Here is a 22,222-nt window from a genome sequence, read left to right as displayed (position 1 = left end):
TGCTTGCAGACAGCCTGCACTTAGCAGGCCTCAGTCAACTGCTGTCAGATGAACTGTGAGTAAAATGCACTCATTCATTTGCTCATTTATTCAACCCGGTTATTCACCGAAGGCTCATTGAGTGCCTACTCTGTGCATATTTCTAGCTAGGGATAAAAACAGGATGGACACCAGGAAAAGGCGTAGAGGAGCCTCAGTGCATGCTACTTGGTGAAAGAAGTCAGGCTGAAAAGGCTACACACTGTATGACTCCAACTCTGTGACAGCCTGGAAAAGGCAAAACTCTGGAGACAGTAAAAAGATCGTGGTTCCCAGAGGCTGGGGGAAGGGGAAATGACTAGGCAGAGAAGAGAGGATTTTGGGGGCATTGAGACTATTCTGTATGGTACTATAACAGTGGATACACAGCATTATACACTTGTCAAACCCATAGAATGGACAACACCAGGAGTGCACTCTCACATACACTGTGGACTTCGGGTGATAATGACGGTCAGTGTAGCTTCACCAATTGTAACAAAAGCACCTCTCTGGTGCGGGATGTTGACAGTGGGAGAGGTTGTGCATAAGTAGGGCAGCGGTATGTGAAAAATCTCTGTACTTACTGCCCAATTTTTCCATGAACTTAAAAATGCTCTAAAAAATACTCTACTTAAAAAGAGAGAGAGAGAGAGAGAGCGAGAGAGAGAGAGAGGGAATGGATCTCATATGCCTCCTACAGCTTACTGGAGGAGAGAGGAATGTAAACATACCTTCAAATAGCAATAAATGAGAGGTCCAACCATGCATGCACACAGCATGAGCAAGCTCCTTCTCTTTTTATGGCTCCAATGTTTTGTCTTCATTTGTGACAGATGGGTATAGAGAGTCAGTACTGCTCAGGGTTCAGACAGGATCCCCTTACCCTTTATCTCCTGCAGGGTAAGTGGTTACCCAGCGGTGAGCAGCTGCGATCACCTGTGGTTTCCCAGGACAGGGGCAAGGGGTGCCGTCCAGTCAGCAACACACGGGCAGGTGCACAGCATCCCTGTGACCAGAGGGGAGGAGTGGAGGAGTTGGTGTTGACTAGTGAACTGGGCCAGACCACTTTGGCGTGGCTGTTTGCATCCCTCTGCCCTTTAATTTGATGACTCCCCCAGGGAGCTGGTGTGGTGAGTAAGGCAGAGCTTAGATCAGCGGTTTGACCCTTTGGGCCTTGATGTCAGGAGGCTTCAGGGAGCGCATTAAGTCTGGTGTCTGCTGATGCAATTGCCCTGTGCTGTGTTAATGGGAGATAAATGACTGGGTCTGTATTCGGCTTTATTCATCCTGGGACTTAATTTTATGAGAGAGGAAAAAGTGACAATGTTTGAATTTAGAAGATACCGAAAGAGCAAGGTAAAAAAAGAATGAATTTCAATGTAATCTAATTAATTTCAAAGCATTTTTTTAACCATAAAATCACTTAGATAAAATGCTAGCCTTTTGGAATGGGTTTGCCATGCCCCACGTGCCGTCGCCCACTACAGATGCAGCCAATGAGCGGAACCTCGTGTGAAGAACCTTGAGCTGAAGCACGAATGTTGCAAAGGAGTCGTAGACTAATGTCTGTCATTTGCACAGGGGTGCACTGCAAACTTTTCCAAAATGCATTTAACTGAGAAATTATGAATAGTTGCAGAGCGAATCGAAAGTGATTTGCTGCAAACTCAACACACACTCAGTGGCGCCATCGTGAGTTCTTTACATTAGAACTTTTTCCTTAAATGAAAACCTCTGGCAGATTTTCTCCAATGATGCATTGAAATTATAAAGGTTACATAATGTAATTATGTAGGAAAAGGTGAAAATGTAGGTGACCCCACAATGTAGACCCCATAGGGATACCATAGGGGGAATTTAAGCTAGACCTTCATTTCTTCAAGAAGAAACCACTTTGTTCTTCCTCAAGGCCCTCACACATGCTGTTCCCTTCTCTCTTCCCTTCAGTCTTCAAATGACTGGCTCCATTTAATCTTTCAGGTCTGGGCTTAAATTTCATCTCCTCAGAGAGGACTTTCCCATGGGAACAACCTACAAAGGAGGCTCCCTCACCCTCCACTGTGATTCTTCAGCATTATAACCCAGATTTCCAGATAATATTTACCACATTTTGTAATTATACGTCTGTTTACTTCTTTACATATCTGTTCTGTCTTCTACAAAGAAATTGCAAGAACCACTAGGCAAAGGCCATCCACAACTGTTTTATTGCCCAAGAGACATCCAGTATCTGCAAGAGGGTTAGGTGAATAACAGGTGGTCAATAGGTAAAAGCATGGGAAAGTGGTTAACTCTGGACATGGCCATCTCGGGGGAAGAGGACTCAGTTGAGAGCAGCAGGTGGAGACCTAAGTGTTATCCCCTCCTCTGGTTATGAAAACTTAGGCCATGAGATCTTTTCATAATACTGTCACATTTATTTCAATTCTATTTTCCTAAAAACACATTGCATCCACTCAGCTAGAAACGGGGCGAGGAGTGGGAGCCCCCTCACATGTTTGGGGCACTGTGAGCTCCTTGCTGGCAGCGGCTAGGTCTTATTCACAAATGTATCCCCTGCCTGGAGCACAGCGCCTGGCACAGAACAGCCGACTAAGGTATATTTACTGAATTTAACCAAAATGAGATTTTCGAAGTGCTTTCTGCCTTCTCCCTGGAAGAAGAAAGGGAAGCAATTCAAGGTAAGACACTGATTTTCTGTCCACCAAGCTTCGTGGGAGTAGGGTTAATCTTCCTGGCAGATCGTGAAACGTTGCACAGTTGGGGAAAATATACGACAAAAATAGAATCAAATCTATAATCCTCCCTGAATATAGATTAAAGAGAAGCACTTATTAGAGTGCTGCAGAAATAAATTTCTTCTGTGTCTGCCTAGCCGTGACCAGATAATAATGCACAGAAGTGTTTTATTCTATTTCTCTGAGACCCTAAAATGCAGGTACATATATATACATATATGTATATACACAAGAAAGTAGATGGAAAGAAAAGAAAGACTCAAATATGGATATGTTCCTGGAATTCTAGGGCAGGGACGGACTTACAGTGCTATCCTGAGCTTTAGGGTAGATTATTTTTAAAATAATAATAACAATTCGGGTTAGAGCAACTCTGCCCATTTCCAAGAAGGAATTTGTAATTTTCTCAATAATATCCTATGCCTGTCAGCAAATAATTCCTTATATAGCTCAAAGAGCTCACACTGTGGCAGGGAGACAGTCAGATAAAGGATGATGGTCATCTGGTGCGGTCAGGGTTGTGATGGAGTACGTATCCCATTCTTCACCTAGAAGCATCTCTTCTTCGAATGGTCCAGTAGCTGATATTCAGCCTTCACTTCCAGACTAGGCCTTTACTATCTCTATTTATGTATTTTACTTTTCTGTTCATTTGAACACATTAATAACAAAATCCTACTAACTAGCACTCATTTATCGAGGCTGTTATTCAAATCCAAGCTCTAGAGCTTTCTGGTTAGTTACGCTTATTGAGCAGTGTGTGTGTCAGTTCCCTCCTCTGTAAGGTGGAGTAAAGATAGTAGCTGCCTCATACGTCGGGAGCAGTGAGGGATCAGGTGAGAAACTGCCTGTGAGGTGCAGTGCAGCCTTATACACATTTGGGGAAAAATAGCTCTTCTGTTCTTTGTGGGTCGGCACTATATTGGATGCATTATGTGTATTCATAAATAGAATTACTCAAAGTTTACATAAACTTCAGAGAAGGCACACTTATCCCCATTTTACAGATAAAGAAATTGAGACTCACAGGGGTTGGATGACCAGCATACAAGGCTAGAAAGTGGCAGAAGCCAAGTCTTGAATTTGGAACTTCTGGATCGAAGCCCAGTGCTCTTTTCAGTGTACTGGAAGATACTCTCTGTTGAAAAAAAATCAATTCCTGGAGACCCCGTTTCAAGATTTTACCATTTTATTCTGCAGCTATCTATGATCACCTTAAATCTACACATAAGGCCTTTCTCTGTAACTTTGTCTGAATGTATTTTTACTTTCATTTTGTACTTTAGCCTATGGACCTGAAAAGACTATACAGTGTTTTTATGAGGGTCTGTAACTTTAAAAAATAATACTTTTTACTCATCTCAGGATGTGGCCTCCTTTTTAAAGTGCATCACTGTGTTGTTGACTCATGTCCACCTTGCAATAGCCCTAAGATCTTTTTCTATCACGTGGACCATCTCTTGCCCACGGCCCTCTTTATTCTATGCAAGTTCTAATGTTGTGGGTATAAATCTCCAGTTGCAAACATCAGAAAAACCAACTCAAGATGGTCTGAGCCAGAAAGAAATTGTATTGACTATGAGGACAGGGAATTCTCGGGTATCAAGTTTCAGGCACCAAGAAATCCACTCCCTCCAATACAGCAGAGTTTGGGCTTCCTCTCTCCATCTCTTGGCCCAGTCTCCTCTCTGTCGGCTTTACTGGCAGTCAGACTCTATCTTAGTGGTGGCGAGAGAGTGTAAGCAGCTCCAGAATCATATCCTAGTTTCTCCGTAAGTCCAGCAGAAGGAAAAATTGTCCCTTATACACACTTATGACAAGAGTCTCAGAATTAAATCTCATTGGATCCAAGCTGTGTGTCCCTTTTGATCCAATCACTGTGGTCACAGGATTCTGTGCTTCCGTTGGCCAAGATTAGTCACCTGCCCACCCCAGAAGCTCCCCTTGAATGGGCTGTGAATGGAGAAGGTGTAGATCCCCAAGGAAAATTACAGTGTCAGGGAGGCGGCCTTTAACAAAAGGGTGAATGGATTCTAGTTGTCAATCACTGTAACAACACTTCACTTGTCCTTTCAGAACTTCAATCTGTTTGTCATGGATATTTGCCCACTTCCCTCAAAACAGTCTGCATTCTGCTCTCACCTGTATAGATGCTGACTTTCCCCCACAATGTCTCTCATCTTGCTTCTCCCCCAACCCTGGTCCTCTTTAACACCATCCCCTTTTCTGAGTTATTAACGACTATCTCTGGTCAATCGACATGATGAGCCTGTTGGCCAAAAGAAAGTCAGATATGTGGATCAAAACAATATGCGTCAACAGTTTTTCTTTAATCTTGTTACACGGGTTCATCTTGAAGCCCGTCCCAGGTTTTTTTAAATGTATTTGTGTAACAGTTGTATTTTTATGTGATCTTGCTGTGGCTACAGTATGAACTTTGTTGTTAAGTGAGGACGATCACCAGTGAAGTGAACCCTGCCCAAAATTCGTGATGATGCAACAGAACATGACCTCAGGTCGCTTCTCCTGGCTTTTGTTTCCTATGGTTTTCCTTTCTCTGGGGGCTGGGTATTTTGTGTGTGTGTGCTACCTCTTGCTCCCTACTTCCTTTTTCAGCTCATCTCTGGGTACCTCTTAGTTTGAGCAGAGTAAAGGAGGATTCCAGAATCCCCAAATCCAGGCTTTCTTTGGACTAGACCAGTCATTCACTGATTCCACCAATACCGTAAGCAATTTCTAAGTCTCTAGCAGCATCCCGACCTTCCCCAACCGCAGCTCACTTCACATACACAGTAAAGCATGGCGGTTAATAAGATGGGCTTTAACAATGGAGAGAACCGGGTCAAGTACCAACTGTGTTGTTTATAATTATCCATGTGACCCTGGACAAGTTACTTAACCTCTAAGTCTTTGCTTTCTTATTTGTGAAATGGGGCTAACAGCACCTGCCTCACTGGGTTATTATGGAAATGAAACAAGCTATTAAGGGACTCAGAGATCCTGGCACATGGTGAGCTCTTAGAAAATGTTAACTATTATTTTTAGTATATAACTCTTTCCTATGTATTAGTTCAAAATTAGATTCTTTATAAAACTGCACACTGTAATGTCCATTTCACTGATGGCAGCCTTTGAGTGAGGTAAGGGCAGAATCCCCAGTGGAGGGGGTGGCTGTGAATACAAGAGGTGGCAGTTATTCATCAATTGATTCCATCGACAATTATTTATTGAGTGTGTCCCTGTACTGGGAATATTGTTATCAGTCTGTTTACAAGTTTAACAAAGGACTGTCATGTTCTGTGGGTCATGCAGAAAAACACAAAACTGGATTCATCTCCTCAAGGAGCTTTCGCTCTTGTGGGAAAGACATGACTCAACCCAGAAGGAATAATGCAGGATTGAAGACTGCTTATCATCAGGAAGTGATATGCACATGGTGTGCTCTCAGATGATTCTAGAAAGAGCACCAGCAGCAGCTGGTACACAGTAGGCACCCCCCAAAACAGTGGTTGAAGGAATGAGTAATGAGTGAATCAGTGGGATGAGCGATGGTTGTTGACACGGATTTTTGTAGGATTCAGTCCAGCCCATCCCCAGGCCTCTCCCTTTGCTGAGCACAAGCAGGCTGATTGCTGAGGGAACAAAGATGACGGGTAATGTTGGGCACGCCCAAGGGCATGTTAACTTATAAAGGAATAGATAGAACTAGAAACCCAACCCAATCCTCTTCACAGCCCAACCTGTGACCTCATGTAGGTGTGATCCCTCCAGGACTCACCTCCCTTTGTCTACACCCACTTGTCCTCCCACAGAGACCCAATGTATTTGGTACTTCTGCAGCTGTCAACAAAATCTGCCCATCCCCTCAGCTTGAACCCGAAGTCCTTGGGATTGTTCAAGAGATCCTCTTAAAGAATGGAAGAGTGAAACAATATAATTCCCATACAAGTAGCTGCTATTCTGGGTAGAGTGATTAGGTTCAACTAAATATCACTAGGTACATAAAAATTGAAGCTTGTAACTAGCGATATGCTTATACCCTGTACTAGACAAGGTGAACATTTCTGGAAAATCTCTCTATAAGAGTCATCATTATTTCATCATAAATGTCCTTTTATCACATACACACTCTCCCAGTCTAAATATGCTTATTTTGTTTTGTTTTATTTTTTATTTTGGTGAAGGTTTGTCCTCTTTTATTGACGATAATTAGAAGCACTAGATCTCATGGAATAGAGATCTGCCTTATGCTTCTCAAGTCAATGGTAACATGAGATCTGATGCTAAGAATTTGAAGCAAAGAATGTGTGGAAGGGTATGTGGAAATAGAACCTAGTGGCTTTACATTTTTTGAAGTGTTTTAAGCATCTTGATCATTTAAAAAATTTACATACAGAAAATTCGCTTTTTTGGCATACAGTTCTATATGTTTTAACATACACAGAAATATATGTAACCACCACCACAAACAGGATACAGAACAGTTCCATCATCTGAAAAAATTCCCTTATGCTGCCCCTTTGTAGTCAAACTCTCTCATACCCCAATGCCTGGCAGCCACTGATTTGTTCTCCATCCCTATAATTTTGCTTTTCCAGAATGTCATATAAATGGAATCAAACAGTATGTGACCTTTTGAGATTCATTTATGTTTTGCACCTATTAATAGTTCATTCCTTTTTTTTTTTTCCCCAAAGATTGGCACCTGAGCTAACAACTGTTGCCAATCTTTTTTTTTTTTTTCTGCTTTATCTCCCCAACGACCCCGCCCGTGCCCCCGCCCCCGTACATGTTGTATATCTTAGTTGCACGTCCTTCTAGTTGTGGGATGTGGGATGGCGCCTCAACGTGGGCTGACGAGCGGTGCCATGTCCGCGCCCAGGATTCGAACCCTGGGCCGCCGCATCGGAGCGCACGGACTTAACCACTCGGCCACTGAACCGGCCCCTAGTTCATTCCTTTTTATTGCTAAGTGGTACAGCATCATATGAATGATCCACAGTTTGTTTATTCATTTACCCATTGAGGGACATTTGGGTTGTTTCCAGTTTGGATCAATTATGAATTATGTTACTATAATCATTCATGTACAAGTTTTTGGGAGAACCTAAGTCTTCATTTCTCTAGGATAATATCCAAGAGATAGTAAGTGAGTAATATGGTAAGTGTATGCTTTATATGAAGTTATCAAACTGTTTCCCAGAATGACAGTACAAATTGTATTCCTGCCAACAGTGTATGGGAGTTCCAGTTGCTCTGTATTCTTGCTAAAACGTGGGATTATCATGTGTGCCATATGTGTATATTTTAAGAATCCTAATAGTTATATTGTGGTATCTCTCTTTTAGTTTGAATTTTTCTACGGAATGCTGATGTGGATTATCTTTTCAAGGGCTTATTTGCCATTGATACGTCTTCTTCAGTGAACTGTTTGTTCAGATCTTTTGTCTATTTTTTTTAATAGGGTTTCTTGTTTTCTTATTTTTGAGTTTTGAAAATTCTTTACAAATTCTGGATATGAGTCCTTCGTTTCCTCTTCCCTCATTTCTGGGAGATTGTATGGAACTGTTGTTATTTATTTCTTACATTTTTGGTTGAATTCATTAATGAAGACATATGGGTCTTTGGGGGGATTTTCAACTATGAATGCAATATCTTTAATAGATAAAGGACTATTTGTGCTATCTACTTGTTCATGAATGAATTTTGTTAGTTTGTGTCTTTCAAGATTTGGTTCATTTCATCTAAATTTCCAATTTATGTGGAGAGAGTTGCCTGTAGTATTCCCTTATTGCCTTTTAGGTCTGTGGGGTTTGTAGTGACACCCCATTTTTCATACCTGATATTGGTAATATAGATCTTCTCTCTTTTTCTCTTGGTAAATATAGCTAGAAGTTTATTAGTTTTATTGATTTTTTTAAGAGAACCAGCTTCCAGTTTCATTGATTTTCTCCATTATTTTATCTTTTTTCAATTTCATTAATTTCTGTTCTTAAATTTATAGTTTTATTCCTTCTTGCTTTGTGTTAAGCTGGCTATTCTTTTTCTAATTTCTTAAAGTGGGAGCTTAGAGTATTGATTTGAGACCTTTATTCTTTTCTTAAAAGGGCATTTCATGTATAAATTTCTTTCTAGGAACTGCTTTAGCCGCATTCTACAAATTTTGATATGTTGTAGGTTCATTTGCATTCAGTTCAAAATATTTTCTAATTATCTTTGAGGCTTCCTTGTTGACCAATGAATTTTTTAAGGTGTATTGCTTAATTTCCAAATATTCAAAGGTTTTTCATATATCTTTGTTATTGATCTAATTGATTCTACTATGGTCAGAGAACATACTTGGTATGACTTCATTCCTTTAAAAATGATAAGGTTTGTTCTGTGATCCAGAATATGGTCTATTTTGGTGAACGTTCCATCTGTCCTTGAAAATAATGTGCATTCTTTTGTTGTTTGGGTAGGATATTCTATAAATGTTCATTAGGTCATATTGTTTGGTAGTATCGTTTAGGTCTTCTATATTCTTGCTGAATTTTTTGTCTACTTGTGCTATCAATTACTAAGAGAGGAGTGTTGTAGTCTCCAACTGTAACTTTGTATTAGTTTCTTTTTCTTTTTAGTTACATCAACTTTTGTTTTATGTATTTTGAGGCTCTGTTATTAGGTATATACACATTTAGGGTTGTTATATCTTCTTTAGGAGTTGACTCTTTTATCATTAGGAAATATCTCTCTTTATCTCTGATAATTTCCTTGTTCTGGAGTCTGTTTTGTCTGATATTAATATAGCCACTAACTTTCTTTTGCATTTTATTTCTTTTCCTATCTTTTTACCTTTAAATTATCGATATTATGTTTGAAGTGAAATTCTGTAACAACACCTAGTTGGGTCTTAGGGATTTTTTAATTCAATCCAACAATGTCCAGATTTTAATTGATTTGTTTAGACCATTTATATTTAGTATAAGTATTGACATGGTTGAATTCAGGTGTACCATTTTATTATTAGTTTTATTCTTAGTTATATGTTTGTTCTCTTTCCCCCTCTGTCTTGGCTTTTAGATTATTTGAATATTTCTTGCCATTACATTTTAATTTATCTACTGGTTTTTTCACTATATCTCTTTGTATAACTTTTATAGTTGTTGCTTTAGGAGTTGTTACAATATACACGCCTAACTTTTCTCAATTGGTTTAGAGTTCACAGTGTGACACTTCAAGTGAAGGATAAAAACCTCACCACTATATAAATCCCTTTACCTCCTCCTTTTATGTTGCAGCTGTCATATCATCGAATCTGAATCTATTGAAAACTTCATCAGAATCTTATAATTTTTTCCTTCAACAATCATACAAAAAGATATATTTTTACACAGATTTGCATGTCATCCTTCCATCAGGGCCATGCTAATCTTCATTGTATTGTTCCAATTTTAGTATATGTGTTGCCACACTGAGCACTAAATATGTTTTTAAAGTGCTTTCCTGGTAAAGATTCATCCAAAACTTGCACCAAGTTTGTGAAACTATGATTCTCATTAGAAGTAGACTACGATCAGGGAATTGTTTTTCTCTGGACAAAGCTAAAATTGACTCTAATTATGCTTTGACATTAAAGAATACAAAATGAAGTCTTTTTATCTTGAGCTAAAGCAGAATGTGGAATTAAAAACTAGAAATATGCACAGAAATATTTTATAACAAAGCCGACTCTTTTTTTTTTGCAAGATGAAGGCTTATAATATCAAAACTATCAGTTATCTTTAGGGATGTCCAAATGCGAGGTATTATCTAAAAATTAAAAGGGAACTGTTCTGTTTTCCAATAAGTAGCAAATACTTGGAGAAGATAAAATAAAAGCTAACTCTGCTGGGTTTGGGATTAAGGGAAGCAGAGGTCATACCATACACTGCTTAGATCATAACCAAGAAAATGATCACATGTGTAAAGCATCTTTCATTAAAAAAAAAAAACCTCGAGGACATTTTATGCATATAATTTTATTTACCTCTGCCACATTGCATTGCAAATATTGTCCACACTCCAGAGCAGGAAAGTGGTGAGTCTGTGCAGCACGCAGTGAAGGTACCAGTCTCCCTGTGCAACTTTGTCCTTTCCAGAGTATGCAGTCATTGGCTCGAAATGTCCTGCTGTGAAGGTGACTGTTTCTCTAAGGGCTTTGGTGATGTAAGCCAGAAACCAAGGAGGAGGAGACAGCAATTAAACCTCACCTTGATTAAGCTGTAGTGTACCATGAGGACTGCAGGTTGGGCTTGGTGACTGCTTTCTTCAGTAAGAAGGAGTTATTTGCACTTGGAGTTTACAGGGAAACAGCCTGTCATAAAGGGTGGTCAGGATACCTTGCCATCCTCTCTGCCTATCAGATGCCTGCCCATTCAGGAAGGTTCAACTGAAGTGCCTTCCACTCTGTGAGGCCTTTTCCTCTACTCCCTCCAACTGGGGCAAATAATCTCTCTATGTGCGAACTTACGTAGCCCCTCCATTTGCCATATGACTATTATACTGAAATGGATTTCAATCTCCATTAAAACCAGGGCAGTGTCTTTGCTTCCCCAAAGTGACTTACCCAGTGTGCACTAAGTTTGAGAGAGGCAGTGAATTGATCAGTCGACAGCACAGGCTCAGTGTGTGTGGGTTCAAATCCTGACTCCATCATGCCCTAGCTGGATGACCAGAGGCAAGTTACTTAAATACTCTATGCCTCAGTTTACCCACTTGTAAAATTAGAATAATATCACTTTTGTAAAGATTAAACAAGTTAAGATATGTAAAGCACTTAGCATTTTTGCCTGGCATGTAATAAGTACTATTACTTATTTGTATTTTGTTTTTCCTATAAAACTGTGAAGCAAATATATATTTGTAAGTAAGGTAAGACAGGGCACAAAAAAGATTAACTAAAGAGAAGGCAAAGAAAACAAACAGAAGCTGACCAGATTCCAGATGGGAAAGACTTAGTACCTACTTTTAAAAGAAATGAAGGCTGAGAATGTAAATTGGTACAAACACTTTAGAAAATCATCCGGCAGTGTTTATTCAAGAAGAATATTCTCATACTCTATAAGCTAGCAATTGCACTCCTAAGTGTGTACCCAACAGAAAAGTGTCCATGTGCTCACGACAGGATGTTTGATAGCCTGTTCATAGCAGCAGTATCCGTGCAAGTCATTAACCGGGAACTGTGCAAACGTCCATCAACAGAAGAATGGATAAGTAAATTGTGGCAATAAGAATGGATGATTTACGATCACACGGAGCAGAATGGATGAATCTCACACATATAATGGTGAGCAAAAGAAGCCAGGCATCAAGGAGTACACACTGCATTTACTGTAAGATTCCAGGCAAAACCAACCTGCTCTGCTACAAGTCAGGATAATGGTTACCCTGGTGGGGAGAGGGGTGAAGGTGGAGGACAGGTACAGAGGAGAGACTAGGAGGAGCTTCGGGGGGCGGGGTGTAGCTAACATTTTATTTCTTCCTCTGCTGTTGCTTTCTCACGCGTGCGTTCAGACTGTGAGCGTTCGTTGAACTGTACGCTAAGGACATGCGCATTTTTTCCGTATGTCTATCATACGTCGCTAAAAAGCAAACAGAGAAGAACAGAAATGAAATGAGTGGAAAAGAAAGGAAAGAAAAGAGTATAAAGCAAAAGAAAACAAAAAAAAAATGAAAGAAAAGAGAAGAAGAAACAAGCCCAGAAGGTTAGAAGTCAAGGATCCTGGGTTCCACTGTACCTGACCCGGTTGGCTCACCGGCTTCTTACAACTCCCCACCCCCACCCCGCCCTGCCTTGCTCTACCCTATTTGCTCAGCGCAAGGATGGCGAGTGACCTGTTTTCGAGGTCCTTTCCTTCCCTACCCTGCTCCCCACAGCTCCTCCCCACTCAGAGCGTTGCTGAGGCAGGAGGGGGCTGTCCAGGTGGGGTAAGGCTGCTAGTGGAGTAACTTGGAGGAGCTAACGCTTCATCAAAGAAGCATAAGACTGAAGCATCTCTTCTCTTTCTCCTCCTCGCCTCCCCCTCCCTCCGCTCTTTACCTTTCCCAGGTCATCCTCTGTGCCTCGGGGGCGGGGCGGGGGCCAGCCCGGGCGGAGGCCTTGCTCTCGGGGTGCCCCTCCCGCCCCCGCCCGCTGACCCCGCCCCACGGCCGCCGGCTATTTTGGGCGCGCTGGCCGCCACCGCCGGATCGCTGACAGGCGGGGATCCTGTGACACCTCTCTGCAGCCCGGCACTTGTTGCTCACAGGACCTGCGGCCATCCCTGAACCCACCTTTCTAGCCCTTGCCTCCTGTCCCCCACCCTGTGATCAGCGGGACACTGGTCTCTCAGACATCGCTGTCCCCGGCTTAAGAAATAGATTAGAGAAAAAAAAATATTGAACGCGGCTCTGAAGAGGGGCCCCGCCGAGCAGCGGCAGCAGCAGGAGCGCAGAGCGCTGGCCCGGGTGCCGCAGAGGTGGCGTCTCCCCGGCCCGGGACGCTGGCCCCGGGCGCCGACGGCATGACGGACGCGGCGACGGCTAACGGGGACGACAGGGACCCCGAGATCGAACTCTTCGTGAAGGTAGGTCGGCGGCCGGCGCCCGCGCACCTGCTGCGCCTCCAGCCGGGCTCGCCTGGCTCACGTGCCGCGCGCGGACCGCGCTGGGATGCTGGACCTCCCCTGGGAGTGCGGGCAAGCCCTCGCGGTCCCCTGGGTGGCCTTTCTGCAGGCCAGAGAGCCTCGCTTCGGCGCTCCCGGGCCGAATAGAGTCAGGTGCAATCTGGCAGGTGGCTGTCTTCTTGGACAGTTGGCCCGGCAGTTTGTCAAACCCGTTGCAGGACAGGCGATCACCACCATGGGGCCAGAGCCCGGCCCGGCGCGATTTTGGCGGTCCTCAAGAGCATCTCCAGGTGTAGCGAGATGGCAGGAACCTGGCTGGGCCCGTGAACCTTTCTCCTAAAATTCAGGGTGGTGGGGGAGAGGAAAGGGAGAGAAAAGGAAACGTTACTGATACAGTTCTCTCTGGCAAACCAAAATTATCATTTCTTAAAATCTCCTTTCTCTCTTTTACTCAGAGTTACTAAAAGAAAGCAAAAGGGAAACAAAGATGCTGTTTTGCTCTGTGACCTGCAAAGCAGAAAACCCTCTGTTCGCCGACGTTATGATTATTGTCCTAATCATGATTCTGCAGGGTGGTATCGGGAAATGCTACGGGTTTGCCAATAGGGGATAGGGCCCCGTCACCCTAGGGCCGACTGGGCTGACGGGGCACAATGGAAAAACTAATTAAGTCGCCTTGCTCTCTGGGCAGAAAAAGTCTAACGTCAAAGCTACTGCATTTCTTTTGCAACCTGTGGGAGGGAGGCTGCAGGCCGCGGCGGCGTTTCCCGGTTCGCTGGTGTAATAAGAAAGTAACATTTGATCAGTCCTCGGTGCCGACGACGCCGCAGAAGCGGGGAAACCTGAGGCGGCAGGAGAGTTGTTTCCAGGGCGGAGGGCGGTGCAGAAACAGTCGCCAGGAGTTGGGGGAGGGGAGTGGGCAGGCCGCCTGAGCGTCAAAACCTTTCACAAAGGGGAAACAAATCTTAGAATGCAGTTTCCCTAGAAATATGCAGGTAACTGAGAAGGAAAGAGTCCTCAGCGCTGGTCCGGGTTCCTTCTGGCTGAATTTAAGAGGCATATATATTCCCTGGAATAGAGAAGATGTTAGTTTGCTTAATGATTCTTATCTACAAGTTACTTAAACAAATAGAGAGGTTTTTGCAAAAAAAAAAAAGTATTAGATGTACATAAATCTTGATATCAATCTTTTGGTCTTTGGTACCTTTTGGGCCTAAAAAATATAAAATTAGTTGTAACTTATTTTACACTTGGGAGGTGGGCCGTCCCATTTGGCCTAGCCTACTGCAAAGGTTTGTTAAATTTCTTCCGCTGGGTTTTGCATTCTTTGGGTTTCGTTTTTCAAAATTATCTGTAGAAATTACACCAGTCATTTACTGACACTAGCTTTCCTCAGCCTGTTTCTCACCCTTAAAATGTGGCTTCTGTTGTCCTCATTTGGTTGCTGGGAGCCCTCTGGGCAGGATTTCCAGGTCCTCTGGCCCACCCAGGTGATGAAGAAGGCCACATCCCCTCCGAGGCTGGGCAGTGCTGGACCGAGGGCCAGGGGTGCCCTGAATCTCAGCAGCCAGGCCTGCCGTCTCGGGAGTGAATAGAGAGAACTCTAACAAAGCGGCAAGTCTTGCTGCTCTCCGTGAAGAAAGCTATTCTAGGACTTTCTCAGATTCCCTGGGAGCAAGTAGTTTCACAGAGTCAAGTTCCTAAAAGATATTTGAAACACAAATTGACTCTTTAGAGAAGAAGGAGCTCTCGGCCCCAGTGCTGGGCATGGAGAGCGGTCCTGCTGGCACCTTTGGAATTTCATGCGGTCAGCTTTGGAAGTTTTCTCCATTTATCTAAAAAGCTCACTGCACAGGCCCCAGTGCCCCCAAAGAGTTCTAAAATGCCTGTGTTGTCATTTGCTTTTTCCCTAAAGGAAAGCAACCCGTGAGAGCCAGGCAGGCCTTTGCGGTGAGTGCAAAATCCAGACTGATGGGGGAACAAAAAATCAGATAGGAAAGCTCTTTTGATATTTTTTTCCCCCCTTTTTTGAGCATCTGGTTAGTAGTTATCACTTACAGGGATAAGTAAAGGCTGAAAATAGTTGTGAAATAAAGCGCTGGGCAGGCTTTGAATGGTTTCATTTCAGGGAAGCGATGTCCTGAATTACAGAACCAGGCATTTCCAGAGTTTGAAGTTACTCTTAGCTGTATGGTTTTCATAAGAAAAAAGGCCTTCTTGCTGAGGGTGTCAGGCATGTGAGGTGCTTTCTGCAGGGCTGGCAGGTTGGTGACTAGGAAACCTCCCAGGCAGGCCGGGCTCCACCCAGAGAGTTGTGATGTGGTCATCTTTAACACTCGCTTCCCCAACCCTGCCTGTCTACTGGGCGTGTCATTCAAAACCTCCGTCATCCAGGGAGATTCAAGGACATACACTTCTGTCCCACATCAATTGCCTATTGTTATCTGTTACTACTGCTGCTGCGGGTGATAATAATAATAATAAATGGCAGCGTTTTAGGATTTATGAGCACCTTCAAATACCTTACGTCATTGGTTCCCCAGCATCCTTGTTCATGAGCCTTGGTTCACTCATGTGAAAAATGAAGAAAGCAAATAAATGAGACTCACAGGGACCTGGGGAGGCTTGATGCTGTCAGGGCACTGGGTGAGCTGCAGTTTGCTCTCCTGGTGACCTAGGGAAGTAAGAATGACTAGTCCTGTTTTACATTTGAGCGTGTGTGCTTAGAGGGGGGTGTGAAGTGCCCAGAGGGAGACAGCAGATGACGTTCAGATCCAGTCCTCAAATCCAGCAGTTTAGACTCTAAATTTCTTACTCTTCCTTTTCCGAACACCCGTATGTCAGGCCTTGCCCTTTCTTTTGCCAAGTTGGGCTCTCAAGTGCCATCCAGCATGACAGTTATTGATACGTTACTAGCCCATCTCTGCCCTGGGCTCCAAGTCTCGCCCTTCCAGGGAACATTTGAATAGTGACTTTTAAGACACCTTTTCCCCCCATTTTTAGTTTCTTCATCTATATAAGAAAGTGTTGAGTAGATCAGCTCTGATTCTAGTGCTCCATGATACCCATGGATGGGGCAGAGGTTTGAAGACACGGGACATGAGTCCAGGTCTTGTCTCTGCCTATAATTAACTGAGTGACTCTGAACATATGAGCCTCAATAGCCCCCTCTTCGAACAAGAGAGTCATTATAAATAATGTGACCATATAATTTATTGTCCAAACCAAGACACTTGGTTTGAGAGTGAAAGGGGGTGCCACCAATAGTTAGACTGGGGCAGCAGGTGTAACCCGGGATTGTTCAGGGCAAATCAGGATATGTGGCCACCCTGGCTATGAAAATACTGCCACACGCACTTGCTGTGAGGATTCCACAAGAGCAAATAGGCGAAAGCACTTTGTAAATTGAAACTTGCTATGAACACATTGAAACCAAATAATGAGATGAATTCCATGGCAGATAGAACCTTTCTTGACCTGCAGGTCCCAGCTTTGCCTTAGAGAACAAAAGCCTGGCTCCTTCCTCACACACAGGACTATTTTGAGAATAAATGAGATCATATGCAGCTTGGACTTTGATCGTAAAGGGAGGACAACAGGTCAGTTGATAGTGGCAGTGAGTGTAGTTTATTGAAAGAGGGAAGAGCAAGGAAGCAAAAGCAAAATGGAAGGTGATTTGGAAAGACAAACACAGGATGTGCTGAGTCCTGGGATCCGGATGTTCCTCCCATCTGTATTGACTCTTCCACCCAGCCCCGTGCCCGACCCCAGAGGTAGCAAACCACCAAGTGAAGATGATGGTGGACCAGTTTGCAACAAATGTCTCCTGGGGCCAGGAGTGTGAATTTCAACAGAAACCAGTGGTTCTCATCTTTGGCTACATATTCAAATCGTTTGGGGACATTTAAAAACTCCCCGATGCCAGGCTGTTCCCCAGGCAGACTATATCAAAGTCTTTGTGGGTGGGACCCGGAATCGGTATTTTTAACTCCAGCCCCAGGTGACTGCAGCATGGGGCTCTGGTGGAGAGCCACTGAGTCATAATCAGAGGCGGGTCCGATGGCAGGCAGTTTCTGCCACAATTGGACTAGGTGGCCTTGCTAATGAGGATCAATGTCCAGAACGTCTAATGGCCTCAGGGCATCATGATCAGGAGTATTGTTGATAGAGAGCTGGCATCCAATCAGTGTTCAGTTAACAGATGCTGACGGACTGTGAAGCCTTATCCACAGGACTCCAGAACATTCAGTGCATGGGGTCGGTCTAGTCAAATAATCATCATTTCAGTGTGGGGGAAATAGAACAGAGTCCTGCTGATTGTCAGATGGAAATGACTAGTTGTTTCATTTACTGAGTGATCCAGAAGGCTCTGACAGTGGTGCAGGGCACAAGTCAAGTCATGGTGACCCATGGTCTGGTCATCTGACTTCCGGAACAGACAGGATCAAATCTTGCAGCATTCATGCTCAGACCCCAGCTGCCCTCTGGTGCCTGATCATCTTGGGCAGCTCGCTTGCCTAAGCATGAACTCGTTAGGTTTTGACCTTCCCTTTATCACTTCAAGCAACTGTTCTTCTTTCCCATCACCTTCAGGTTTTGATCTGTGGTCAATAATCCAGTACACAAATTCATCTGCCCTGCTATGTCAGTGGGTGCGTCTTTGCCTAGTCACTCATCCATGGGAGTGCTAGTGTCAAAGGTTGACTGATGCACATCTTGGGTGCTATGGCAGGTGGTGGGGTTCGTGAAGACTTGGGGTCTGCAGATGCTGAAGTCCACTGTCAGCAGTGTCAGCTCCTGCCTCCCTGCCAACTTGTGTAGTTTGTCCAGGTGTGGATTGGCTCTCTCCACCCAGGGCCGAGTCCATTGATTTAGACATTCAGGTCAAAAGCTTTCCATTCTTGGTTCCTTTTGAGTTGCTAGATGGTGGGCCCACGTTAGTGGTGACGGAGGAGTAGTGGAAGAGTGCAGCTTGGGTGTCAGGATGTGCTTACCAGCTGTGTGAGCCAGGACAGGCTGCTTGGCCTTTCTGGGTCACAGTTTTCTTACCAATGCAATGCTGATAATGGCACTACATATTCCATGGAGTTGGTGTGAGCATTGACTGAGCTGTGTATGAATCTGGGGTATAAGTAAAGCCTCTTTTGCAGGCCCATTGTCGCCCAAATAGTTAGAAGCCAAGCCCTTCGGCTTCCCTCCCTTGATGTGTACAGGAAGACAGAGACTAAGTCCTGTCTGCTTCTGCTTTGTTGCTAGAGTCAGGACACAGACCACTGGGAGCTGGAGCACAGTACAACCGTCACTGGAATGATTGCCTGTGCTGGGGCTGCTGCTCTGAGAGCTGGAGGCGCCCAGAGGCCATTGTCTGAAGTAGTGTGGTTGGCCTGACCACAGGGTGAGGGCAGACCCCTGACCAACTGTGGGGTTCTTCAAGTTCAAGGGAAGTTGATTCCTCCTGTCAGTTGCTCCCTCATCCAAGGGAGCTCCCACATAGCCCCGGGGTCTGGCCAGGATGCATCAAACCATGGTGGGTGCAGGGTAGGGGCTGGGTGACGGGTGCTGCACTGGCCTCTCCCCCTTCAGCTCCATGGAGATGTTGTTTCAGGGGCTTCGTTCCCTTTCCTGTCACTGGGTTCTGGGCAGAGCCTCCCAGACTCACCTAAAGGGTACCCATAACTCTGACTCTTAGATGAGAAAGAAGGCTCTGGAATCTAGATCCTTTAGTTCCAAAAGGACCCCCAGGGTCTCTGTGCAGACTTTCCCACTCCCTCCGCTGCAGTCTTCCAGCTCTGCAGAGCTATCTTTGTCTCATAAAAAATATGCACACACCTTTACAGCTATTATCTATCTGGACTATATGAAAACACAATAGACTCTCAATATCTGGTATCTTTTAAAACTATGACCCAGGAGACTTCCTCAGTTGTTTTTGTCATCAAAGCTGGGGGACTAGAAATAGTAGAGAAGCAAAGTGGTTACGCGTGGGTTTCCTGAAGATGTGAGTCAGTGGAAGAGCTTTCCCCAGCCAGGGCATCTTAGACCTGACTCTGTTCATATTCTGAGGAGTCAGCTCCAACTATGGGGGAAATTTCTCTGCCAGCTGCCTGAGTGAGAATCTACTTTGCAAACTCATATAATTATTCAAGGAGTATCTTGGTTCTGAGACGTGCAATTTTTTAAGGATAAATAAGATAGATAGTCTACTGTCAGAACTGAAATGAATCCTTTCCGATAAAAAGCAATGGAGTTGTTAACCTCTAGAAGTACCCTCTAGCTCTGCTGGCGTGGGAAGACTCTTTGAATTAGACTGACTGTAGCGCTCATGGTAAATGATGGCTGGGCCAATGGTGCTCAGCCTTCGGGGCATGTAAAAGTCATAGCAAAGCTTCTTCACATGGACTTGCTCAGGCCCTGTCCCCAAAGGTTCAGATTCGGGAGGTCCGGGTGAGGCGTAGACATGTGCATCCTTGAAAAACTACCCGTGGGTAATTCCAGGATTTGTCAAAGCCAGAGAGCCACTGGCCCAGACCCTGCTAAATAGAGCTGAACTGCCCAGTGGGCCATCCAAAGGGCAAGAGGAAATTGAGTCCCCACTTGAAGTGTGCATTTCACAGGATGGAGGAGGCAGAGGCAAATATGCTTATTAGCATGAATGACCCCAAACTGACCATGAATAAACCAGAAAAGGAAGGAAAAGAATGCTTTTGACCTTTCTTTTATAACTTGCTCTTCTTCCTTTGAAATTTTGTTTTTTAATGATGTAAGAGTGACAAGTCATTTTAAAAGCTGAGCATGAACGAGATAAGGAATTTAGGGAGTTAAAGGATTGAAAACAATCAATCAACCAATTAACCAGTTAACAAACATGTTTATGGGGCCACCTACTCTGCAAGCTGAAAGGGGGAGGGGAGATTAAAGAAGATGGGGTCCCAGCAGCCCATGAGTTTGCAGCTGAGGGGGAAAAAGGCAAACCAGCATCCGTGCCACAAGAGTGACAGGAGATGAAATGAGGGGTGCGGATCAACGGACCAGTGTGACCTGGCTGAGGTCTCCAGGTATAGTTTGAGGGGAGGTGAGACTTGAGTTGTGCTTTGAAGACTGTTTATGATTCACAGAGTGGCTAGGAGTGGGCAGTCATGTCAGGTCCCGCAACAGCATGGAGGTGAGGATGTTCAGGGCCCTGTGGGTATACAAGGTGCCTGAAGAGAATGGCATATGGAGGGGCACGGTTAGAAACAAGATAGGAAGAACAGCAATAGCGGGAAGGGGTTTTGAATGGCAATTAAGTGTTTTTTGCTCCCTCGTTAGTGACGGGGAGTGACTGGAAGTTTCTACACAGGGTGGGAGCTTGATTTGGTCCCTCTTTACCTAGAAAGTTCCATGGGCTTTGTTGCATGATGTAGTGGGAAGATTAATGAACTCAAAGTAAGAAGACCTGGGTTCCAAAGCCGACTCTGCTACACACATTGGTTGTGTGACTTTCTTTAAGGCAAAGTTTCCTTTTCTGTAAAATGGGATCAATAATCAGAAAATCATAGAGTTTTTGATTTGGAAAAACCTCTTAGAAGTCACCCAGTCTGACCCCTTTATCAGATAAATTCATACTTTAACATTTTGGGATACATGATAGGGATTTAAGGAAGAGAAGAGAGAGAAATGTGACCTGCTGCCATTGTTCTTGTGCTGAGTTCATGGTGACCAGGTGACCACGTTAGAATGAGGAGAGCCTGAGGGAGAGGCCCATGAGGAGGATTCTCCAGTGTTCCTGTCTGGAGGTGACAATGAGCCCAAACTAGGGCTGAAAGGAAGAGTATGCTGTGGAAGAACCTTGTGGATACAAAATTGGGCACAGGCCTTGGAAGAAAGCTATGCAAATATATGGGGGATACCAAAGCTTAACATTCAGTGGTTTCATGGTCAATTCACCTCTGGAGAGACTGGTTTCCATATTTGGAATGGTGATACCAATGAAGGGCTTGACCATTATTGTCTAAGATGTTGTAAACAGACTGAGTGCAGATAAAGGAATTGAGCTTGAGTGTTAGGGTTCCTTTTAATCCTGAAACTCTGTGAATCTATAATAGAAATAGAGCTGTGAGGAAAGGAGTTGTTAGTAATGAGAATAATCTTCTGGTTTTAGGACTGTTTTGTTTGAAGAGACGGCAGGCCAATTAAGTGCAGCTGTCCGCTCAAGTGCTGGACAATCAGAACTAAGAATGAGAGGAAGGTCAGGGCCGGGGATGTGAATCTTCTGCTTAGGGAAGAATAAGTTGAAGGAATCAGTTCCCTGGAGGAGGGAGCGTAGAGAAGGAGCAAAGACACACGGACTGGGCTTTCGGAAATGCCCGCTGGGGAGGGAGGAATGAGGCACAAGCAGAGTTAGCAAAGGTGATGAAGAAGCAACTCAAGAGGCAGGGAATACATGGAAAGTCCTAGATGAAGGGAATACATGGACGATGGCGCATATCGAGGAGAGACATGTCAGGCTGTGCCCCGGAAGAACTAAGAGTTCTTCTTGGAAGTGGCAAAGAGATAGTGAAGGGATGTTGGGGTGTGGACAGAAATATAAGTTAGGGTTGGATCATGAGGCACCTCTGATGGCAGGTTGAGCAATTTTGGACTTTTATTTATAATGTAGGAGATTGCATGTGCTACCACCTGCTTGTGTGGGGCAATTATATTTTAAAAGAGGAGAAAGTGCTTAATTATCTAAAGGTGGCGTGCCTGAGTCTGTTGCATCCGAGGAGAGGGGTTTTGAAGTGGGAGGTCTTCAGTGTGTCTTGGGTCACCCATGAACTGTGAGTGTAGAAGTTTGATGCTGGTTACCCTACAGCCTAT

At 44.1% G+C, this 22,222-nt stretch overlaps 1 protein-coding gene, 1 long non-coding RNA gene and 1 other non-coding gene across 3 annotated transcripts in view; 1 reads left to right on the top strand and 2 right to left on the bottom strand.

Annotated features, from left to right (window-relative positions):
* Positions 1-10,113: 10,113 nt before the first annotated feature.
* Positions 10,114-10,220, bottom strand: LOC139077548 (U6 spliceosomal RNA). The gene has a single exon (XR_011530171.1). It is a non-coding gene; the product is annotated as a U6 spliceosomal RNA (small nuclear RNA).
* Positions 10,221-10,739: 519 nt separating this feature from the next.
* Positions 10,740-14,245, bottom strand: LOC103565972 (uncharacterized). The gene is made up of 3 exons (XR_548403.2): positions 14,116-14,245; positions 13,373-13,720; positions 10,740-12,361 (listed from the first exon to the last, which is right to left on the bottom strand). It is a non-coding gene; the product is annotated as an uncharacterized lncRNA (long non-coding RNA).
* Positions 12,587-22,222, top strand: part of CLIC5 (chloride intracellular channel 5) — a 100,477-nt gene continuing 90,841 nt past the window's right edge. Inside the window, exon 1 of the mRNA XM_008542165.2 lies at positions 12,587-13,345. Coding sequence (XP_008540387.1) covers positions 13,283-13,345 — 63 coding nt within the window. The 5' untranslated portion in view covers positions 12,587-13,282. The remainder of the gene's footprint in view (positions 13,346-22,222) is intronic.

This window comes from Equus przewalskii, chromosome 19, assembly GCF_037783145.1.
Source record: "Equus przewalskii isolate Varuska chromosome 19, EquPr2, whole genome shotgun sequence".
Classification (NCBI taxonomy): Eukaryota; Metazoa; Chordata; class Mammalia; order Perissodactyla; family Equidae; genus Equus; species Equus przewalskii.
This window is presented reverse-complemented; position numbering and strand designations above follow the sequence as displayed.